The sequence below is a fragment of the Martes martes genome (assembly GCF_963455335.1).
Source record: "Martes martes genome assembly, chromosome: 5".
In the NCBI taxonomy this organism is placed as follows: domain Eukaryota; kingdom Metazoa; phylum Chordata; class Mammalia; order Carnivora; family Mustelidae; genus Martes; species Martes martes.
The window spans coordinates 68,334,392-68,358,142 of NC_137892.1; the positions used below are offsets into that span (position 1 = coordinate 68,334,392).

At 46.9% G+C, this 23,751-nt stretch overlaps 1 protein-coding gene across 1 annotated transcript in view; it reads right to left on the bottom strand.

The window, feature by feature from the left end:
* MAP1B (microtubule associated protein 1B) overlaps nt 1-23,751 on the bottom strand; it is a 92,182-nt gene that overhangs the window by 3,898 nt on the left and 64,533 nt on the right. The window contains exons 3-5 of the mRNA XM_080804543.1: nt 16,358-16,440; nt 13,811-13,951; nt 1,283-7,793 (exon numbers count right to left, since the gene is read on the bottom strand). Coding sequence (XP_080660669.1) covers nt 1,283-7,793; nt 13,811-13,951; nt 16,358-16,440 — 6,735 coding nt within the window. The remainder of the gene's footprint in view (nt 1-1,282; nt 7,794-13,810; nt 13,952-16,357; nt 16,441-23,751) is intronic.

Below are 23,751 nucleotides of genomic sequence, written 5' to 3' on the forward strand. Positions count from 1 at the left end.
CAAGTGCAGGCCAGTTGCCAACTCTCTCAAACCAAGAGGTTAATTATCTGGTGGTTTTCCACTACTTCTAAGCATGAGCAAGTTCAGTTTATTGGCTGCACGCATGTACAAAGAGGAAACGTGATGAGAACTCGGCTTGAAATTGACCCTCCCGGCTGCTCAAAGTAAAGCTTTGCGGCTATAAGTGAAACTTCCTAACGTGCACAGAATTTAAGAGTCCCAAGGATCAGCTAGCAGGTTTTTCCCTTAATAAATGAGGAAATGTTATTCAAATTATTTTTTGCTTTTACACATTTGGGTCAATTTATATTACTTTGTGAACTGAAGTCTGAAATCACTGAGTAACTACTTAAAACAAATAAAATGTATTAATGCAAATCTCTACGATTGGTTTGAAGCAAAGAAATGAAGCTAGGCCATCAGAGAGACCTGTTCATCAAAAACCCAGGTCACTGCTGAGAACTTGATGAATAAGGGAATTGGGATCAAAACAGAAATGATCAGAAGTCAGAGATTTCTCCTACCAACTGAATTTCAAACTGGTATAGAATCCTGACTCTGTTAGTGAGACCGTGGCATAAGAGGGGGATAAGAAGAGCCTTTGATGTTTTTCTCTCAATTTGTACTGTGTACTGGCCAACTGAAATTATGACATTCATTGACCAGTAAGAAAACAAATAAGAGTACTACCTTTAATGTGCATGTCGCCCTAGACTGGAGATTTTTTTTTAATGTAAAAATTTCCTAATTTTTTAAGTGTCATAACTTTACATCTAAAAATGTGATAATTTTACTTCAAAATTTTTTTTCATAAAAAAATCAAATCTCATTCTTGGGCCTACACTGGCCATGCTAGGCTTGGCTTCGCACTCCGGTTCTCCCTAAGCCTTTGGGAGCTCCTGGCCTGTGTCACCTTCGCTTGATTCTGAGGCCAGTGTGGCTGAAGTCGATGCCAACACAGTCTCCCAGGGGAGCCTGAAACACACATCCCTGGTTCTGAAGATTCAGAACAAGGCTGTGGTCGCTCTGTTGCAGAATGGAACAAAGCCAGGAAATCACACCTGGCGAATCAGAGTCGCTCTGGGCAGAGTGCCACACCACCCTCAAACCTATGGCCCCACGGGGCTGAGACCCACACCTTTTGGCAGAAAAGGCTAGTAAAGGGGAAAGGGACTGTTGTACTCTCTCATCTTCCTAGTACCAAGTCGCAGGGAAATTCAAAGGCTCCAGTCCAAGTGCAGCAGTCTCGGCCTGTATCAGGGTGCTGGCACCTTCGACCTACCTGCAGCTGCAGTCTTTACTGACTTGGATGTGGAGGCATTGGCGGCATTCTTGGTGTCCTTGTCTTTCTCTTCCCCACGTGCAGCTTTGACCTCGGGAGCGGTAGTGGTTTTTGTTGCTTTCTCCACAGATTCCTTCTTCTTAGGAGAAGCCACTCTAGACACCTTATCTGCGGATTCCTTCAAGCCCGCCGGTTTGGGTGAAGCTGCAGAGGGCTTCGACTTCCCGTCCCCCTTTTTGACAGGGGATGACGACTTGGTCTTTGTGCCTGGCTTTTTGGTTTTGGTCTTCTCTTTCAGGTCTTTCTTCAGAGCTTTGCCCAGGTTCTGCTCGATGGCCAAGGCCTCCGGGTCCATCATGGACACATCAGGGTGGCGTGGAGAAGGGCTGCGGTCCTGCATGGGAGCTGGAGGTGGGTCCATGTGTTTGTATGTGACGGTTTTGTCTGTGGGGATGGTTTCTGATTCGTCTTCGGAGTCGATATTTGCATCAGCTGTGATGGAAGGGCACTCTTCGGTCTCCGGGGGGACATCAGAATCCGTCTGGGAGGGAGCAGACTCGCTGACTGAGGTGGGAGGGGTTTCGTCACATTGTCGCCCCTGTGGCTTTCCTCCTGGAGGCGGTGGGGCTCCCCCTGCTTGGGTGAGGGGCTTCTCGGATTCTTCAGTTGGCTCTTCACTGGCAAACCACTCGAGAGGATTGGGATTAATGAAGGAGGGTGAGAGTTCCGTCTTGGGATGCTTGTATTCACAGGAGGACACAAGGCATAAGTCAACATCCTGGCGAGCCTCTGAGGGGGACTTCTTTTCCGCAGTGTAGCACTGGTCGGAAGTCTCATAGGAATACGTAGATGCTTGGGGCGTTCTGGTGATTTTCTCTGCGGTCTCATAACAGTACTTCGAAGCCTCAGGGGTTCGTGTAGCTGTTGTAGATGTCTCATAGGAGAAACTTCCAGACTCAGAGAAACTGGCAATTTTCTCAGTGGTCTCATAAGAGTAGCTAGAATCCCCAAGTGTGTGGCCACCATCTTCAGGGTCATCATAGCCATTGCTGATGTCATCCAAGAGCCTTCTAGACCTCTCAGTCTTTTCATAGCTGTAACCACTCACTTCAGGGGTCCTCATCGTCTTCTCACTTGTCTGATAGCTGTACTCGCCCTCTTCAGGGGTCCGGGTGGTCTTCTCAGCAATGTCATAGGCATAGCCACCATCTTCAGGAGTCTTGGTGGTTTTCTCAACGGTGTCATAGGAGTAGCTGCTGTCAGATGGGGATTTTGTGGTTCTCTCTGTCTTCTCATAGTAATAGCCACTCACATCTGGGGGCTGGGTGGTTTTCTCGTAAGACTCATAGTCATAGCCCTCTCCATCTGGGGACCTGGTTGTTTTCTCGGGCTTTTGATAGGCATAGCTGAAGTCACCAGGTGTCTTCCCTCCACTGTCCTTCTCCACACCAGATGGGGTCAAATCTCTGTTCAAGGCTAGCTGGTGTTGCATCGTATCAAATAACATTGAGGCACGGAAGCCATAGGGTTCTGCGGATGCTGCATCCATCGCTGGAGGAGAGGAAGTGTGGCAAACTGCTATGCTCTCTTTGACGGCAGAGGTAGAATCTGAAAAGCTAGGTGAATATAAAGGAGAGGACTCCCGTGGGGTGAGTGGTGAGATATCAGATTTTGGTGAGAGTTTCTCTCCTTCTAGACTTTGCACTTTTTCTGAGGTGAGTGAGGCATATAAGGATATATCTCTGGGAGGAGCAACGTCGGATAGAGTGTCTTCTTGGAGAGGAGATGCTATCTGAGAGGGAGTATGTGCTGAAGAGGTGGATGGAGAGGCCTCAACCTGAGACACTGAGATAAGCTCAGAAAGATCATTATCTTGGGTGTAGGACGGCTCCTCCATTGGTGGTATCTTATGTGATAAACTAGAGTCCTGCATGTCTGAAGGACTGTAATCCACTTCAGTTGGCCCATTTTCAGTGATGTGAAGCATACTCGCACCCACCGTAGGGTGATCTGGAGACTGTCGGCTAAAGTCCATAGCAAGGGAATGCTCAGGGGATTCTTGGCCAAATTCAATAGACATTGAGGACTGTTCTGATCTGTGATCTTGGACTGGTGTCCTGGATTTGGCTGTTTTAGGGGAGAAATCTGGTGGAGAAATTGACATTGGTCTTGGACATTCTTCTTTAGATGGAGACATTTCTGTTTCCTGGAAAGTAGTCGGCGTTTGCACCACAGACACTGAAAGGGAGTCATCCACTTCAGTGGAGTGTGGGGAGCCAACCTCAGCATGCAGAGAAGGAGACACATCATCTGTTGTTGGCTCTGGAAATGAGCTTGTCGCCACGGAAGCTGTGGATACTGAGGCCACACCCTCCATATGAGAGTATGTGTCTTCTGCTACACCCTCATCAACAGGAGTAGCCGACTTGTCTGAGACAGTGCCTTCAGAAATGGACATCTTAGTATCTTCCTTAAAAGATCCAAACTGACTGACATCTATTTGGGTAGGAGAAACATCTCCTCCTAACTTCCTTTCATCTAAAGCCAGTCCAGATTGAGAACTCATAGCTTCGACATCATCAGTTTTCTTTTCTTGACCAAAGTCTTCCTTTATTGGTATAAAGTCTGTGCTTTTCACTTCCTCTTTGTCTTGGAAAAGACCAGTAGAGGTTATGTCAGAAACTGGACTTAATTCGTCTGGAAAGCCTTGTTTTCCATTCTTTCCTTCAAAGGGGCTTTCAGCACCTCTACCAGCAGCCTTGTCATCAGCACTTAGAAAACTGTCATATGCAGACTCGGATCCAATTAGGGGAGGGCTCCGTAAAGGAGACAAAACTTTTTCAATGGGAGATTCTGAGTCAGGCACAGGTTCATCCATGGGGCTTATGGAAGCCCTTTCATTCTCATCTTTGGCATCACTGAATTCAAAACTCACTGGAACCGCTGGTGGTTTTTCAGTTACTTCTGTGGGGAGCTGACTAGACTTCTCTTCCGTGGGAGACTGGTAGTAAGGTGTGTGGCCTGCGCTGCCAGTTACAGACTGAGAGGGAGACACCACTTCCAGGGTCTTATCCTCAGGACTAGCACAATGTTCTTCAACTACTTCTTGGGTCACCTCAGGAGACACTGGGGCTGCTTCTGCCTCTGCTGAGACTTGAATCTCATTGGGCGTTAAAGAAAAGTTCACACTGCGTTCACCGAGAGGGGTCTTTTCTATGGGTGAAGGAGGAGATGGGCTCAGGGATGGGCTCTTGGGTGGACTCAGTTTTTCATCAGAGACTGCTGGGATGGTTTCTTTGATCGTCAGTGTGGCACTGGCTCTCAGGTCTTTCTCTTCCGAGCAGTACGCATCACGCAGAGCAGATTTGCTAAATTTGTCTTCCTCCATGGACGATGGTGGTGAGATGGTGGAGGCTGACGCATTGTAGTCCTTCCCATCTGTGGCATCTGTTTTTGAGCCTTCAGATAATCCATTGAGTGTTGTAACAGCAGGTTTGCTGTATTCCTGCGCATACAGTGTAGACTCGTATTTGGTGATGTTTACAAATTCTTGAGATGGGGACTCTGTCTCTTCGTTGTTGATCTCATCACTCATCACATCGCGAGGAGTAGACATCTCATCCATTGGAGTGGGCTCACTGGATATCTCAATGGTAGACTGCGTGTAGCCAGAGGTGGCAGTGAACTCTTCAGGCTGGTCTTCTCGATTCTCCTCATCAGAAGCGGTGGCCTCACTCTCTGAGCCTCCAGGCAAAGTCTCATCATGAATTGAAGACGCAGGTTCTCGGGCAGGAGACTGGGCTCCTGGTTGCTTGATGGCTGTGGTAAGGAATCCATACTGATCCTCGACGCCGCCGGCCTCCGCAGCCTTGTCGACCACGGCCATCACGTAATCTTCAGCTTCGGCTTTTTCGGGCTCATATTCTTCCTCTCTGGCATCCTCGGCTCTGTCCTCTTCATCACCCTCCTCCTCCGATTGTTCAGCTTCTCCTTTCTCCACCACCTCGTTCATGTCTTCTTCTGCTCGGTCATCTCCACTGGCCAGAGACTCCCTCTTCTCCTTGATGTGCACATCTGCCTCAGCCTTGGCACTTTCCTCCTCCTCCACGAGGCTGTGCTTGGAGGTGCTCACACACACATTTTCTTCAACATCCTCTTCCGGCTCCTCGGCCTCCTCAGTTTCTGCCTTCTCTTCATAGTCTCCAGTCTCTGAAGATTCTTCAAAACCGGCTCCTTCATCTTCATATTTTTCAATGTCGTCCACCCCCTGCTTCTCGACCGGCTCCAGCTCCTCGGGAGTTTGTTCACATTCACCCTCCCCTTCGGTGGTGGTGATTCCCTCATCGGGAGACTCAGCAGGGCCTTTGATGACTTCTGTCTCTTTCTGGATGACATAGGCTTCGACTGGCTCAGTTTCCTTCAGTTTCTCCTCATCTTCGATCAGCTCCAGCTGAGGCTTCATGTCTTTTGCTACATCGACCTCTTCGGCCTTTAACTCTTCAAAGTCCTTGGTCAGATCCTCAGGGGATGACATAAGGGACCTCTCGGCCTCAAGTTCTTTGGCAGGGCCGGCGCCCGCTACACCAGCTGCTGCCGCCATAGCCGCAGCGGCAGCCACAGAGCCAATGGCTGCGGCCGCAGCCTCTGATGTCTTGCCTTCCTTCTTAACGACTTTAATCTTCCCCTTCTCCTTTGGCTTCCCAGCAGCAACAGAATCTTTCTTAACTGCCTCTTCCTTCTTGGGTACTTTTGGTTTTAATGCAGCTGGTTTTTTGGCTTCAGATAGAGGAGTAGATGATTTCTTTGTGTCTTTAGGAAGTCTCTTAATTTCTTTTTTGGGTTCCTTTTCTTCCTTTTTAATTTCCTTCTTCTCTTCCTTCTTCACCTCCTTCTTGGCTTCCTTCAGTGGGGTTTCTTTCTTAACCTCTTTCTTGGGTTCTTTTTTCTCTTCTTTCTTGATTTCTTTTTTCACTTCCTTTTTCACCTCTTCCTTTTTGGGTTTTTCTTCCTTCTTGATGGGTGTTTTGTCCTCCTTTTTAGCCACTTCTTTCTTAGGCTTTTCTTTCTCCTCTTTCTTTTCTTCAGATTTTGCCTTTGTTTCCTTTTTCACCGTCTTCTCCTTGGCAACTTTGGGTTTGACATCTGTGGTGGGCTTTTCAGCCACCTCGGCTTTCACCGGGGGCAGCTCTTCCTTGCTGGGGACCTCCTTTTCGGTCACTGGAGGTTTGGTCTCTGTTTTTATGGGCTTGTCTTTTTTCACGGTTACCTTTTCCTTGCTTTCAACTTTGGGTGCCTTTTCCACATGGTTGGCTTTTGCGACATCAGGGGTCTCTTCTTTCGACTCCTTTCGGACAGATTTGCTGGGAAGTGGTTTTGCAGCTGGCTTCAGGCTCTCTCGGCTGTCGGCTCTCTGTTTCAGTTTCACTTGTTTCACAGCTGGAGTCACCACCTGGCCAGTTAGGTCCTTCTGGGTGGCCAGCGGCTGTTTCAGAAAGTCTAAGTGTTTGAGCTTTTCCAGTCCTTCCAGGATATTGTACTGGGTGCTATTGCCGGGAAACAGGACCCGAATGATTTTCTCTGCAGGGTTTGCTGGATGCCACACAATCAAAGAGGAGACTGAAGTTAAGTAGGAAATTGGGATATCTATTTCTTGACCATTAGGCAGGATTAGTTCAGCCTTGTCTTTGTTAGTGCCAGTCCACTGTTGCATAAAATACTGCATTTCCTTGCTGCTCTTGACTGGGTTAAGGACGTACATCTCAAGTTTACCAACTCCCATTTTTTGGAAAAGAATGACAGGGTCAATGGTATTGCCTACACTTCTGAAGAGAGGTTCTGGCTTCATAGACAATTTATTTAGGTACTGGAGAGTGAAGCAAGCTTCTTCTATGCTTCTCTTCATCTTGATGTTTGGCTCTGGATTTTTAAGATTTTCAGGGACATTGAGAAATACAACTCCTAAGTCAGGAGAGATGAGGTTTTTCATCCAGTCACTATTTGTGGTGGAGCCCTGAGACTGTTCTTCCTCGAGCTCTGCAATCTTCCGCTGCAGCATGCTGTTTATTCCAGGCAAATTGTCATCCCCAATGTGGGTGAGTAGGATGGAGTCCACTCGGTCCAAGTGTCGGATGAGCTTCCAGAAGCAGGATTTCCTTTCCGATCCTCCATTGATGAGCATATTGAATCCATTCACCGCAAACAGTGCAGAATCACCCCTCCCTCCTGGAAAAATGTAACAACAAGGCTTGGAGAGCTTTAAGAATCCGCCTGATGTGGGAGGTTCTAGGATATCAAAGGGAGATGGGACTTCCACTGATTCTGAGAGATACTCGGTAAACTCGGAAAGTCCTTCCATTTCTGGCAATATAGAAGCTGAGTTGAGTTTAATATTAATGAAGTCTTGGAGATTGTGTCTGTCGAGATTGGAGTTCTTCCAGTCCCCTTCTTCAGGACAGAACAGTGTTAAGCTGGCTTTGTTGGCAGGATGGGTGGTACTCAGTAATTCCCCAATCTGAGAGTTAAAAAAAAATAATAATAATAAAGAAAGAAAAGGTTTAAGTGACCGTTATCACTGATCCATCATCTCCATCCATTACTACGCATTACAGGATCACCAGGTACACAAAGGGCTGATTTCAGAGGTGCTAGTTGTGTAAACACAGAATTATTGCCATTCTGGTAGGTGAACAGCCTCCATCCTGACCCCTTCTACTACTCCCTTTTGCCTCAACCACCGCTCCCCACTGCCAGCACCTCCTCTGAGACCCCTCCAGCCTCTGTTCTTGCTCTGTTCTTGCTCCAGACCTCTGCTCTGGTTCTAGGACCAGTGACCATTCTGAATGACCAGTGCCTGTGCCGCAGCGATTGTGAAGTACTTTGGGTATCACCCCTGGGTGCCTGTCATGCACAAAATGCCCTTTACACAATCACGGAGGAAGACTATGACAGTCATCTCACCACTTACATAAAATGTCTTCCTCGATTCCACTGGGCTTGGCCAAAAGGCCTGCCTGACACACTAAAGTTTAGATAGAGTGCACTAGTTGTTGACTACTTTTAGAATTTGGTAGATACCAAAGCAAAAAGTTGGATGCGTTTTTCTTCCCCTCAGAGACAGAAAGTTCTAGACTACACATCACTACAAAAAGTCACTGGTTCTGGCATCTTTAAAACATGAGTGGCTCATCCAGTGGATTCTTAGCAAATACAAATCCTCTGATTAAAGTCATGATGAAAGCAAATGGATAATTATAGGAGCAAGTAGCCAGACTTGTCCCCCATTGGCTCAGGTTTAAATCCAAGGCGAAATAAACATTCTGCTTTCTCACAACTCCTGCTTTTCTCAGGGTGAGCTGGGTGTGAGTGGCTAGGATCAAATCTGGCTCAAAATTTTTTCAGTGCATAGGACAGGACCATAGGATGGGAATGCAGAAGAGCAAAGCATGACTAAAACAGAGACTGGGGTTTAATCAAAGTGCTTTCTAACTCCATAGTATGGCCATATGTTTCATGGTCTTGGCATAGTAAATACTGAGGGAAAATCATGTCATCAACTCCAGTCTTCTCTCAGGTGCGGCAAAGCTCATAAATCAGCCCAGAGTTTCAAGTGAAAAGAGCTCTGTGTCTTTGATGGCTAATGATGAGAAGGAAAGTAAAGGCTTCACTTGGCCCAGGCATCCCCCAGCCAGCATGGTATGAACTCTCACCTTCCAGTCTTGGAATGGTTTCCAGTCTCACACAACCTCCTGGACACTAACATTCCAAGGCAACTAGTGTGTGTGGTGTAGATGGGTGATTTATAGAATCTGAATTTTCCTACATTAGATTGTAGTGACATTTCCACTTCTGTTTTGTTAGTGCATTGATCCTACATTTTGTGAAGGGTCACAAAATAGCAAAACAATAAGCCTTTGACTCTGTTGTTTTCCTCAGACTTGACAATTTCCTATAAAAGGGAGACGAATCCACTGTTTTAGAAGGTAAGAAAACTGAAAAAGCACATCTGGGGTGGCTTTTACTCAAATTATCTGCTGATCAGAGCAAACATGAGCACCAAAGAGGGTCTGTCGTCCAATAATTAGCATAGACCTCATCACCGTTATTGTAGCACAATTAGGGTTCTCTCCATCCTCATTTTCACATCAAGTACAACACACTATTCATCCTTTATAATACATTTTAGAGGAGAAATCTAGGAAAACTCAAAATGCTGAGTCTTCAATAGTGAAATTTTAAAATTAAGTTTATTCCATTTCAGTTTTTAAAATTCCACCCTGAGGGGTGTGGCAGCTAAGGGTATGAGCCAGCTGTGTGTAGAAGGTATTGAATCAGGTTCAAGGAAAAGGTTAAAAAAAACACAACAAAAAAATCCAACTTGAGGAATACCTTTCTACTTCCCATCTTTTCACTTCTAGCTGGGAAGTTCCTAAGAAATGAAGGAAATATGACCCCAAAACAAAGCAAGTTTGCACAGAATTTTGAGGAAGTCAAGGGTATTGAAAAACAGCAGAGAGCCTGGTGAATAAAAAACTATGGAGTACAAGAGAAAGCAGAGAAGAAAGTCAGCACTGCACAGGTTTCTTTTGGGAAGGGAAAATCAGGTCTCCCTGGAGAAGCCGCAGTGTACTGGGCATGATGAGGCACGAATGCAGAGAGCAGAGGTAGAGAGAGGCCTTCACGAAGGAGAGAGGGAATAGGAGGCATGACTCCCACAGTCTTAGAGCTACACAGCGGCAACAGAGCCTCTGTTTCCCCCCCATTGCCCGGGCCAGCTTCCAGACCTGAGCACCAACACGAATGCTGGGGTGAGTGTCTCAGAGCAAAGACTAAGTTTCAAGAACACCCACTCAATCCGTATGCAATGCACAGATGAGAGAAATAAGGAGGAGCCAACAGCCTTAGCAGTGGCAAGGAAACTTGTGAGTACATCTCAGACTTGGAAACAGAGTCTTTCTCTTAAAGAGTTTGGAAATATCATCATAGTAAATGGTAGTTAGTATAGCCCATTGTAGTAGAAGTTTGTGAATAGGAGGAAACACACCCTCCTGTATCTCTGTATCGTTATGTGTGTTTCCCTAATACATCATCAGCTCCAGAGATGTTCGTTAAACTGCACTGAACTTGGCCAATTCAATATACACTGTCCTCCCAGAGTGGCTGCTTTGGAAGTGACCATGAGCCTGTGAATACTTCTCAAGCACACTGATTGCTACCCTTCCTTTGTTCTTAGGAATACAGATGAGAGACTCAATTGGAAGAAATATTGCTTGGGGCAAAGATAGTCTTTTTGTTAAATATGTTAAAATTATAATTAAATGCAGGCATAGTAGAAGAGGAAGGAGGAGATGAGAAATAATTTACTTTACTGCAGATAATGAAATAAGATTTGAATTCCTAACCCCAGCCTACTCTAACTAGATTTCCTTTTTTGATTAGGTTACTTGCTTGACTGACGAGGAAATACGGTGGACAGTGTATCTTTGGGTTTTAGTAAGACGTTTAAGAAGATCTCTGAACAGTGTGACAGCAGAATGAGGCGGATTCGTAGCCACTCATAGAAATCTTGCTGCTTAGTGTCAGCCTGGACGGAGGTCTGTGACGGGATGCCTCAGGCCTCATTTATGTCCTGTGCAGCACTGACTTGGATAAAAATGGCAAAGACATACTTGTCAAATCTGTCAGTGGCATTGGAATGGGAGGCAGAGCAAAATGTGGGATGGCAGAATTAAAACACTCACAGAAAGCTCTTGACATTGGGATGATGATGGCTAAGTTAACTCTAACAGGCTGGCATACTAAAGGGATAAATGTAAGGTCCAGTAAACCACCCGGATAAAGCAAAGGATTGGGAGATGTGGCTTAACAACCATATTCATGGAGAGGACTCAAGGATTTTAGTTGACAGGCAAGTGGATTTATCGTAAAGCTAAAGAAGCTTAAACTTCAAGGCTCCTCACTGGCATGGTCCCCTCCCAAAGCCCTGTACTTAACTGTGTACTGATAATTTTGTTTTCTTTTTCTTAAAGTGAGCCCTTAGTTTATGTAAATTACAGCTCTCCTTAAAGCCTGCATCCCCTCCCCAGTGACATTTAAATTATGGATGTTGATGGTCAAAAGTTACTTTTAGACTTACCTAATAGAAGATTGTACTGAAAACCACAGAAGTCAGGTTAGAAGTCCTAACCTGGTCAGGGACCCTTGGAGTATGGTGCCCAGTATGAGTCATGACATTTTAAAGAAACTAGACCAAAACCAAACAGACAAACTGAAGTTGTTGTCTCCTCCTCCTTGACCATAACCTCTAAATGTGAGACCTGAGTCCCTTGCTCTTCGAATACACTTCTCTCCCTACATCACTTCATCTGCTTCCACGTGTCTCCGGCCCCACTCTTGGTTCCTCGAGCCCCTGACTCATGTATCTAATTGTCTGGTAACACCGAGGCACTAAAACATGCCCAAGACAACTCCTCACTTTCCCCCAAACCCATCTCATCCCTTTCCTGACAACAGGTTTAAAGGAAAATGACCAGACAATGTAATGAACTTTCACTCTCTTCTTTTATGAAGAACAGTGTGCAGAACTGAAAATAATCTGAAGGGAAAAAACAACTGGCAGTGTTGGTGATGGGTGTCTGCAATACCTCAAGTGGACAAGGGAGCACACTCCTTCCAAAAATAAGATAGAATGAGATAAAGAAGTTAAAACTCTCTAACAGAGAGAATGAAAACTGTCCCAGGTGATGTGATTTCACCTTCTTCAGATTTCAGGGAGGAATGGATTGCCCAGATGACTCTTCTATCCGTTAAGTTCTGGTTATGTAGTTAACCTCCAATGACTAAGACGCCCACAAACTGAAGCTCAAAATGTATTAGTAATTGTACTTTTCAGTCCATTTATTTTTATTTTTTAAAAATGCATCATTTGTTTTTCCTAAATGGTGTTTCTGGTTTCTCTAGAGGGATGAGCATATATCAAGAACTGGATAAAAGGAGCAAAACTCAACACCAGTGACCTTTAAGGTCCCTTTGTTACGGAGTCATTCTGTACTTGAACCCTTTTGCTAAGGACACAGGGGGCATTTACGGCTCTAAATGGCTAGTGACCATTGGTCAATACAATCTTCTATTAAGTAAGTGATTTCCAATTGTGCAGGCTAAACCCTAGTAGCCTTGGAGGTAGGCAGATGACAAACTCCGGAGAGAAAGGGACAAAAGCCTTCATTCGTTTTGAAGCGGTTAGGATGGTACCAGCTGTGAGTGCACCCTGAGGCCCCTTCCCGCTGTGGGGAGCCAGGGCTGTCTGCCTCAGGCCCCAGCTGACATCACACCTTCTGAAAGTGGGGGGTTTTAAACGCTAAGTGTTTCTTTTCCCTGTTTTTTATTCTCCCCAGTGGGTGGGGAGTGAAACACCGTTAAGTCACCCAGCCAAAGTGTTCACAAAGCCTCCAGGTAAGCCAAACAAAGCCAGGAGGTTTATTCACAGCTCTCCCCATTGATGACAGGTACAGAGACCTCTCTGTGCAGCCCAGGGCTAAGGAAGCTTAAATGCAGACAGACAGATGGCCCTTTGCCACTTGGGTGACTGAGAGGCCACCAACTCAGGAAGTTCTCAGGAAGATGGTTTCAAGTGGACACGGGGACTCCTGTGTACACATCCCTCAGCCCCTCTGTGTAGAAACCTGTGATCCACCATGGGCAGGCCCCAACCCACTATGCTGATGGCCCTAGTAGTCAGAATGTCTAAACTAAACAAAATGAAAGAGGCATGTTGTTTTGGAAAGAGAATTTTCCCAGCCAGGATAAATTCTCAAGCAGAAATAACCAAATTAAGCACTTTAATCTGATTTTACCAAATACCACCAATGTCATATAATATTCAACACCTCACATGGATCATCAGTGAATAAAATATGTTCATTAGAAATACTAATGACCCAGGTTCAATCCAGCTACCTTAACTATCTTTTTCTTGGGGGCATGGATGTGCCACATTTCCCTACCTGCTTCCCTTTCTTGAGCCTTCTCTTTGTTGGGCTGTTCAAGCAGCCCAAGTTCAAACATTGGGACCAGACATTAACAGTAAGACCAGTCAGAAGTAATTAGACCAGGAAAAGTAAGTACAGATACTGAAAGACATCAGGGCAGTTGAATCCTACCAAAAGACTAAGAGATCTTTGGAGTACTCTTTCAGAAAACAGGACACCTGGGTTTTCTTCTGGGCTCTATCATTTCAAGTTTCTCCATTATTTTTGCCATCTCTAAACTACTGACTATTCCAATCCCCCTCCACCTCCATCTCAGCACATTAAGAATGGTTCCAATTCATTATAGATGGGTGCCCCGAATTATTTCGGTGATGAGTCAGTAGGACTACAGTATGTTGGATTATGCAGTTTTGCTTATTTCAAAGGAGGTGTGACATTCCCTCCTCTTCTCCTAGCCCCAATCCCAGGCTTTCAAAGTGGAACCTCAGGCTATAACTGTAACCAAGCAACTGGAAAGCTTAGCTATTTCCAGACAGGAGCCCACCTCTTGATCGGTGAAAATCTCTATGAAGTTCTGGAAGGAGAAAGAACCGGACTGGAGAATGAGCTCTCCGGTATTTTCAAAGCACTGCCCGGTCAGCACGAGCAGCTTGTGTCGGGCAGCGTCCGTGATCATCAGGCGCACCTGAAACAAAGCACAGGGAGCTGGACATGAGCCACACGCAACACCGCCCGCCATCCCACTCGCAGGACAAGGCTGGCTCTTGCAGGGCTTGACATCCATCACCGGCCAAACTCATGCATTTCCCCTGGGGCGGTGGACAGAGCCAGCAACTGTGGTCATCTGGTCAACGGGCCCATGAGTGCCACCTTCCATGTTCGAGACGACCAAACCAGTAGTGGTGATTGACTCTCTCCCCACTAGTTTCCTTGTCTTTCACAGAGAAGTCTCCACAGCTGTGTCTGCTAGCAGCGTACTGTCTGTGAGACTTAGGGATGTCTCACAGGCTGAGTCACCAAGTACAGCCCAGCCCCCCGACTGCTGCCTCAGGAAGCACAGATTTCCAGTGACAATCCCCAGTGAGCCCCTCCCTTACAGGACCCCTTTCCTTCCAAACCACCCAGCAAACGCTCAGCTCCAAATGCCCATCTCCAGTAGGATCAGCAAGGTGCCTGACATTGAACGGAAACAAAAAGCTGCCCCAAATGGGAATCTTTTTTTCCCTTTTTTTCCCCCCAAATGGGAATCTTTTAAATAGAATTGTAAATGGTTTGCACGAAAGAACTCTCTGTTCTTTAAAGTGGCAGGAAGCCAGCCTGTCCTTCAGCAGAAACGCCGCTCCAAGCACCAAGGTATTCGTTCTGAGCACAGTTCAGTTCAGCACAAATTCACTGCCAGGCATCATGCTAGACACCAAGGGAGGGATACAAAAGGAAACAGGACATGACGCCTGGCCCCCAAGAATCCCAAGTTCTAATCAAGGAAACACACAAGACCCACGTAATCGTTCCAGCCCTATCTGCTCCACAAGCAAGCCTGGATTCCTTGAAGAAATTCCTTATTTTTCCTTTTCCATCTCAAGTTGCCTTTACTTCCTAATTCTGTTAATCACAGAGAGACTGCTAGCCCACCATTTGCCTCAACCTTGTGCCTTCATGGACTGTCAAAGAGGTCCTGCCGATCTGGAGCAGATGGAAGTGGGATCACAACAGGCTACATAATGATTGCCAAAAAGTGGAAGCCACCCAGTGTCCATCAGCTGACGACTGGATAAACTGAGGGACATCCCCACAATGGAATAGCATTCAATCGTAAAGAAGGAACCAAGTACTGATACATGCTACAACGTGGGTGACTCCTGAAAACATTATGCTGAGTGACATAAGCCAGACACAAAAGCCACCTAGTATAGGATTCCATTATCCAAAATACTCCAAAGAGGCCAATCCACAGAGGCAAAAAGTAGATTACAAGTTGCCAGCAACTGGGAGGAATGGGGAGCGTTGGCTAACCGGCTGGGGGTTTTCAAAGGGTGGTGGACATATTTTGGAACAGACAGTGATGATAGGCACGCAACTTGGTGCATATACTAAAAACCTATGAATTACACACTTTAAAAGATGGATTTTATGGTATATGAATTGTATCTCAATTTTCAAAAAGAAGCTCAAAGCATGGGCAGAGGAGAAGTTGTAGATAATAAAGTCCCCCCTACCCCAACCCCCCAGGGACCGTGGCAACCTTAATGTCCAAGCAGCACCTGGTTTCAAAATTGCTAACCTGTCATAAAAGAAGAGGAAAAGGGAGCTGCAGCAATTCCTTCTGCCTGGGGGGCCAGGGACTCTTGGCTTCAGCCAAGCTCTTCTCTAACTATAGTCTCAGAAATACCCAGTTATTCTTTTTTGGCAATAATTTCAAATGACAGTAATAACAACATTAATAAGAAGAACAACCAACATTTATATTTCAGTGCTTACACGTCATGCTCTGTTTTAAGCATCTAAGGCTTCTAATCACATCATAAGCACTGTTGTGCTCTTCATTTCACAGAGGTAGGGAACTGAGACGAAAAGACAATAAATAATTTATTACCCCAGGCCACCAGCCTAAAAGCGGCGGAATCCAGGGAGTCTGGCACCCAAAGCCATGCTCCCGATTGCCAGGCTATCCTGCCGTTTGGTGGCGATTATAGGGGCTAAGCAGAATGGCTCTGGAGGGAGCTTGCCTCAAAGATACCATTTTTCTCCAAATCTGTGTCCTAAATGTCCTAGCCTGAGGGCTTGCAGTCTATTTCCCGTGCTACCTCCCAGCCAGACACCACCGAGCACCACACCCTCCATAAAGACCCCTTGCCTCTATAAAATACCCCAGTTCTACCGCGCATCTTCCACTTTGTCCTTATAGGGCGGGGCAGTCTGGGGTGGTCCTGAGGTAGAGAACCAGCCACTGACCGGGGGTAAGGAAGCGACCCTGGATGCAGAACTTCTCTCTCCGTGTCCTCCTGCCCCGCCCGCTCCTGCCCTTCCAGTCAGGTGGGCTCCGTCCACCGGGTGACATTCCGCCCAAGGCTCCACGGGGCCACATGCTTACCTCAGTGCTGACCGCTTCATCTGAGGGGTTGATCAGGACCACTGTTTCTAAAACGTCACTTCGGTGATGAAGGATCTTTTGTCCTGTGGACACAAAAACAGACAAAAAAGGGAGACCTTTAGCTTTTCCCGGCTAAAACTGCCTCCCGGGCTTCAGGGACAGCAGAGCTACCGCTGCTCCGGTGGGCACACAGCACAGGGATTCTCCACGCTATCTTGGGCAGCACAATGGGTGTTACTGTACTAGAGCGCAGACCCCGCAGGTTCCTCCCAGAGCTGGGTCCGGCTGTCTGGGGCTCCTCATGCTCTCACAGTCCTCGAATTTGCAGGGTTGCTCACCAGGCTGCCTCTCTGCGCGTTAATGGCGGGTTTTCATCTGAGACAAGGGGTGGATGCCAGGAAAACTCAACGGGGCTCTTGACATTTCCTTTCTCATGGTAATTGGGGATGTTTCCCCGAATCAGCCTTTCTTCTGGTGAGAATGGTGCTGAGATTAATTAGGAGCCTGATTGTGAAATGAATGACATCCAGAAACGCTGGCTAACAATTACCCAACCACCAGAATGGCTGTCTGAGGCGGGCTTACAGTCTGTTGGAGTATCCGTTAATTAATTCACTTGCCCAGAGAAAAGTGGAGAAACTGTGAGCAAATGAAGAGTGGAGAACAACTCTCCCGCTGGACAGAGTGGCCAAATTGCTCGTAAAGACAAGCAAAGTCGATGCAGAAAAACAAAGCAAGGTGTTGTGGGGGCGAAGGAGCGTGTCTAAGGAGGGCTGCAGTCCTTTGGCTCCACGTCCCTGATTTCCCATACCTTCAAGTACAACGTTTTAGGGGAATCTGAGTGGCTGAAATCACCCCCAGACGAAGCAGACTGAGGCCTGTGGATGACTTTCTGCATAAACGCCCCTTCCTTGGACAATTAGACAAAGAATGACTGGGTGCGTGAGGGGCCGGAGTGAGCAATATACGCTCTACCGGTTCATGAGGAAAAGAGGAGGTCTGTGCCCCCAGGCACACGGAGGGGAGACACATGGTCAGAGGGGACAAGAACAAGTCTGCTGCTCAGAATATGGGGAAACTTGGGCGACGAGACAAAATGGAACAGAATCCGAGGCAGAAGAACTCCAAAAGAGAGGAATACCAGAGGGCAGAATGACCCTCCCAAGAAAATAGCTGGCCAGTCGTTCAAAAAGCTAAAATAGAACTACTAGATGGCCTAGCAATTCCACTCCTCGGTACACTGAAAGCAGGGACTTGACCAGTTACTTGTACACCAGTGTCCACTGCAGCACTATTACAACAGCCGAACGGTGGAGACAACCCGAATGTCCGCCTGTGGATGACTGGATAAACAAAGTAGAATATAGCCATCCGGTGAAATACTCCTTGGGCATAGAAAGGAATGGAGTTCTGATATGTGCAACAACACGCGTGAGCCTTGGAAAAAGGAGGCTGAATGAAAGAAGCCTACACAAAAGATCATGTACTGTATGATCCCACTGACATAAAATATCTAGAATAGGCTAATTCATAGAGTCAGAGAGCAGATCAGAGGTTATCAGAGGCCAAGGCAGAGGGGCTGGGGAGTTACTACTTACTAGGCACAGATTTTCTGTTTGGGGTGAAGGAAAAGTTATGGAAATAGAGGTCATGTTGTATAACATTATAAATGCAACTAGTGCCAATGACCTGTACATTGAAAAATGGTTAATATGGTAAATTTTGTGTTTATATATTTTACCAGAATTTAAACAAGATGAACAGTACAGCGTACCCAAAACTGTTGAACAGTACACTCTCAATAGATGAACTATATAATATGTGAATTGTATCTCAAGAACCAGTCTAGGGGACACAGGGCTTTCCCCCTTTATATCAGGAAGGACCAGAAGTACCTCAGAAACAATATGCTGAAATACCACCACCCTGTCATCAAACCCATTCTCCTTCACTGCCTGATCTTTCCCAAGAGCTAATATTTACCCTACATCAGAAATGCAAGAAGCCCACGCTAAACCCTAGTGATGTGAGACACCATTCTGAGCACCTCACCAGTATGAAGTCATTGAATCATCTGAAGAGCTCTGTGACAGAGGTACTGTGATGTCCCCTCTTACTGTGGAGGACAGTGAAGTCTACAAAAGGGAACTAACTAGCTCAAGGTCACACAACAAGGGAGCGTTTGAGTCGGGACTTGGAACTTGCACACCTGGCCCCACAGCCCCTAGCTACACTCCTCTGCCAGGCTAGTCTCTGGGACTAGGATTTGGAGAAACAAGCATGGCAGACAATGGATGCCAAGGGAGAGCTAGGAAAAAATCCAAAGGAACAGCAGCAGGGGTGTGCTCAAAGAAGCAAGAAGCCAGAAAGAATTACAAAATATTGGCCAAAAGCAAAACAAAAGTCAAAGGTGGCAGAAAACTCAGACAGAAGACAGTGAAATTAAGAGAAGGTGTGTAATACTTTACTCCAAATGCCTGAAAATGAAGAAACACCAAAACAGAACAATGTCCCCCAGCTTGAGCCGACGAAGGACTGAGCTTCCAGAAAAACAATTCAAGTAAGCCATGAGAAAGAACGTTTATTTATTAGGAATACTGAAATCTCTACTTTTCTTGGGCATCATTTTTTGGCATGGTTGATCTTGCTTTTGACAACCATATGCATTTAAAGCTAACGAAAGAACATCAAACTGAGTAAGTAAATGATAAAATGACCATCAGGAAACCATCCCCTTTCCAGGTCCTTTTGTCAGCGGCCTCCTTGAAATGAAGACTTTGTTCGGGAGGTTCAATAGCTCTAAGGTGACATGAAATGAAGCAAAAGCTTAAGCCAAGGAGAAATGGTCATTTTCTGGATCGTACTTTGGACATGACTGTTCTCAACACACAAAGCCTCAGGGAGCATACTGGCAAGGTACGACTGTAGTGCCAGCTCTATGCTGTAGGAACACACAAAAGTAGACTTGAGCAAGGTAGGTGCAAGTGGCTCCCTCCCCAAGAGACGGTAAAGGAATCAGAGCCCCTTCCTTCCCTACGTGATCGACACGGCACCCAACCCTGCTCACCCCAGCTTCCAAATGCACCTCTAACAGCCGGCCCCCGGCAGCCCGAGCTCTGCCACCCCAAGCAGGCCCTTCCCCAGACACGTAGTAAGTAAGGACACTGCTGCCCAGGCACTTCCTGTCAGGGGGCTTCTTACCATCCACGAGAAGCTCCCTTCCTCTTTGGCTTCATCGCTTGCAGACACGACAAACGCCATGTGACCGCTGCCGTTTACCTCTCCTCCCTCCAAGTCAATTTTCAGACCTGTTCGCTCAGGAATTCAACTAACGAATGTTCTTTTTGTCCATCTTTGGAAACACTGAGAGCAGTGACACAGACGTGCACCATGATGCCATGGCTGCTTCTTCAACAAAAGCCTTTTTATAGGATTGGATTTAAATGAAGGAGGGGATTTAAAGAGAGAGAGAAGCTTCAAGCTCTTGTCACAGCCGGGCTGCTGTGACAAGATTTTTTCCCTGGACGATGTAACTAGGGGCTGGGTCGTCCTGGCATCTGGCAAGCGCGGGGGCTGCCCGAGGGGCTGGAGCCCCGCGCCCCCACCCCGGCATCCCGGTGGAATGCCAGCTCTCCCGACGGCAGGCGGCTCTGGGCTCTGGCGGCTAGGACGCTAGCAAAGTTGCATATTTGGGGAATGTTTCACACTGGGAAACAGGCCAGGCATTCTGAAGGGGAGGCCACAGCCCTCGCCTGCAAAGGTCTCATTCAGTTGCTTCAGAAAAGAAGTTCCCAGGAAAGAAAGACAACCCAGTTGCAGCCTTTCTCTCTCCCATTATAGTCTGCATTCTCCAGAAAGGGCTCACAGCGGAACCATTAGGGAGCCCCGATGAATAGGTAACTCCGCTCGGCATTGGTCGGAGGGAAGCAAAAGCAGGGGCTTGAGATGGAATGATTGTGTCACTCGTTGCTTTGATAAGAAGTCTTTTGAATCCACAAAACTCAGTATAATTGTGAAGGCTCCGTCCTGGGGTGAGTGGGGCAGGGACTTGTTGTGTGACAAAAAAGAAGTCTGTTCCACCTTAGAATCAAAAGAGGATGGTCTGGGGGGACCCCTGAAGCAGCAGGGTCCTTGCAGACAATGAGACCTCTGTCTGTGTGCTCCCAAAGGCTATCTTTGAGACCCAAACAAGCCTGTATTTTTCAGTTATTGCTGGGACTTTTTTTTTTTTCCAGTTATTCCAAGTCTGACAGATTATTTCAATCTATGTGTCTTTCAGGATCAGGCTGTCTGAGGGGTTGATGGTCTACTCTAATGCAGGTAACTCTGAAATCTCTGAAAGGAAAATGTTATTTTCTAGGTATAATTGGTCGGATGCTTATGGGGTCTCTTCTCCACAGAGTTGAATATCTTATCTAAACACACACACGTATGTGCACACACAGAGGCTTTTTGCTGGCTTCTGAAGAGGCTGACATTACTGAATTCAATGACACCCACTACTGAGGCACTGCCATCACCAATCCCCATAAAATTCAGAACCTTGGCTCCCGCCCGCAGCTGACGCTCCTCTCCTGCACGTATTCCACCCATTGGTGCCAGAACACAGTGGCGTAGCAGGTGATACCATCACGGCTGGGGCCAGAGAAAGACCCCCAACAGTCTCAACCCAGACAGGCAGCTGCTTGATGAAACAGCCCAGCCCAAGGGAGAGAATGCCGGAGCCAGAGTCCGAAAAGCACGAAGAGGTGGGGGAAGCCCTTGATGAAAACACTGATGATCGCCCGTAAGAGGGCAGTCACTTGGTATGTCTTGAGAATGAGCACTTCATTTCCTTTTCCATGGATGATCACAATCCAGAACTTGATTTCCACAACTTCCTTTTCCTGAAAAGTGAACCCTTTTTCATCCACCCACTCCTCCTGCCCCTTCCCCAGGTAAAAGCTGGAATGGATTCGATACTGTGATTCAGCCCCAGAAAAACTTCCAACGTAAGAAGCAAAAACTTAGGGTTAAAGAAGACTGTAGAATTAGGGAAAGCTTGGGGTAAAGGACTGGGATGATTTAGCTAAAAGTAAGGGCTGGGAGATCAAGAAAAGGCCACAAGCACAAAAGTCTTGATGTTAAACTCTGTTTCTGTTGGAGGGAGAAAAGAAAGAAGGAAAGGGGGGAAGCAGGGAGGGAGGAAGGAAAGAGAAATAAAAGCCATGAGTTCTCCAACTCTACCTCCTTGCCCAAGTGGATTTTCCGAAAAGGAAACCTCTTGCTTCCAACCTCCACGTCCAAAAAACAACCCCCAGGGTAAAGTTTAGCTGAATGGACAAAATCAAGTGAAAGGTACTCAGTGCGGGAACTACAAAATTATTTACCAGCGGGTCTGCCTGCAGCTTTTAATAACGGCTTTTCATTTGGAAGAATATCCAGACCCCCTTTCTGCAGGACTCCACATAATAACACAAAGCAAATACGCTAAGAGATGGGGGAAGTTTTGGAGAGAAAGAGCTGGTGTGGAGGGAGAGGAGATGCCTGCATCAGCAAAGCTCTTGTGAACCTTCTTTCCTTCTCTGTCCCTTACAACTAACCCTGGCCCCTATGAGCCTGGTGGGAAGACAGCTCTGGGGCTCTCCCTTCTCAGAGGGAGACGGAGGAGGAGCAAGTCAGGAAGCCTCCAAGCAGGGGAGAGAGGTCGGTTCCCAGCAGCCTCTCTTGGTTCTCCCTGTGTTCCTTCTATCCCACCTCATCATTTCTAAGCAAGAAGAACAGGAAGAGAGAGACAAAAGGGGGGTGTACTTGTGGTCACAGCGCTTCTTCAAGGCCACAAGCAGCAATGTCTTTCCCAGATGTCCCAGCATAGAGCTCAAGGGCAGGTGCAGGAGGGCACAGGGGCCCGACCTACCAGAAGCCTCCCCCTTGTTGCCTGGAATGAGAAAGAAATCCCCTCAGACACAAGGGAGAACATGCCGACGAGGCAGGCTAGACAGCTAAGCTCCCCACTCCTGCCACAGAGGTGCCCTCAGAGAAACAGAGGTGCTGGGAGGCTCGGTACCTCCTGATTGCACAATCCCACAGTGTCAGTACAGAGCCCAGAAAGCCAGCCATCACCAGGAGCCTACCCAGCTTCCCTCCTCAGGGAAGCCCAACTCCTAGTGCTGGAAGGAGTCTGATTTCCCAGAGGCCCTTACACCTCAAAATCGACTCGCTCATCTTTTACTTCTGTCAGTTCACATAGCTCTCAGCCTCATCCACCTTCCCGACCCACTGTATCTAAAAGAAAGGTTTTCAAGTTATGATGCTAAGCCTCCCCATTGTAAGAGGTGAGCATGCAGCCTGGGGGAGCCATGGGGCAGCCGGTGCCGCTGACTCCCCTGCCCCTGGGCAGTAGAGCCCGCCTCCCACTCATGCCTGGAGACTCACTCCCTCTTTGTCTCTGCAGTACAATTAGAGCCCAGTTCTCTCCAACCTTTCCCTGATTTTCCTGGAAATGGCGTTTCTTTTCTGTTGGGAATAAGCTTGTTTGTTTTCTGCTTTTGTTTCCTCTCTGATGTGTGCTCCCGCATGTCACGTTGCTCTCCAAATGGTCAGTGTGTGTTTTTTTAAGAGAACAAGAACATGAATCCCATTATAAACAAATTCAGGAGACTTCATATATAACTTTTTAAAATTTAAGTAAGTTGATCATTGCTTGGGAATGAGACCGCTTTTTAAAGATTTTACCTTTGACGTCTTTTGTGTAGCACAGAATTTAATTATTACAGAATCTGAGTCTGCTCCGATTTTTCTCTACATTTCCTGAACTTAACTCTTTTCTTTCTTGTTGACATTTGGCTTAGTTTCTCATGTGTTTGCCAGTCCTTCCACCCCATCCTTCTCTTGGGTTCTGTGCTGTCTTCTACTCTATGTTTCCCTGACCGTTAGACACCCAAATAAGCAAATAACTAAAACAGCCCAGATGCCAAGACTTCCTCCTCGTCCTAACTGTGTTCTCTGCATGCAGATGCAGACTGAGCCCTGGCAACAGGCAGGCAGGCTTGCTCCTAGTGGCAGAGGAAGGCTCATCTTGCATTGTACATTTCCTCCTGTTCCAACGGCTGGGGGACTGCTCACACTGGGCACAGAACTGGTTGGGGAATGGGACACCAGGCAGCAACAGGTCTAGTCCCTTTTGCAGGGTTCACGTCGTACCCTCTTTCTCAATATTCTCTAAAGGGCTGTTCTCTCTAATCCCATTCTCCTCGGGTATCCTCTTCCCTCTACTCTCTCCCCCTTTTTGAAAGGCCTCAAGGCAGAGGAATGAGAATCCAGGCTACCAAGGGTTAGAAGTGGGAGACTGTGGAAGAAATAAGTTTGTTTCTTTTTTCTTTTTCTCTATTTTAGGCCCCAGCTGAAAGTAGAAG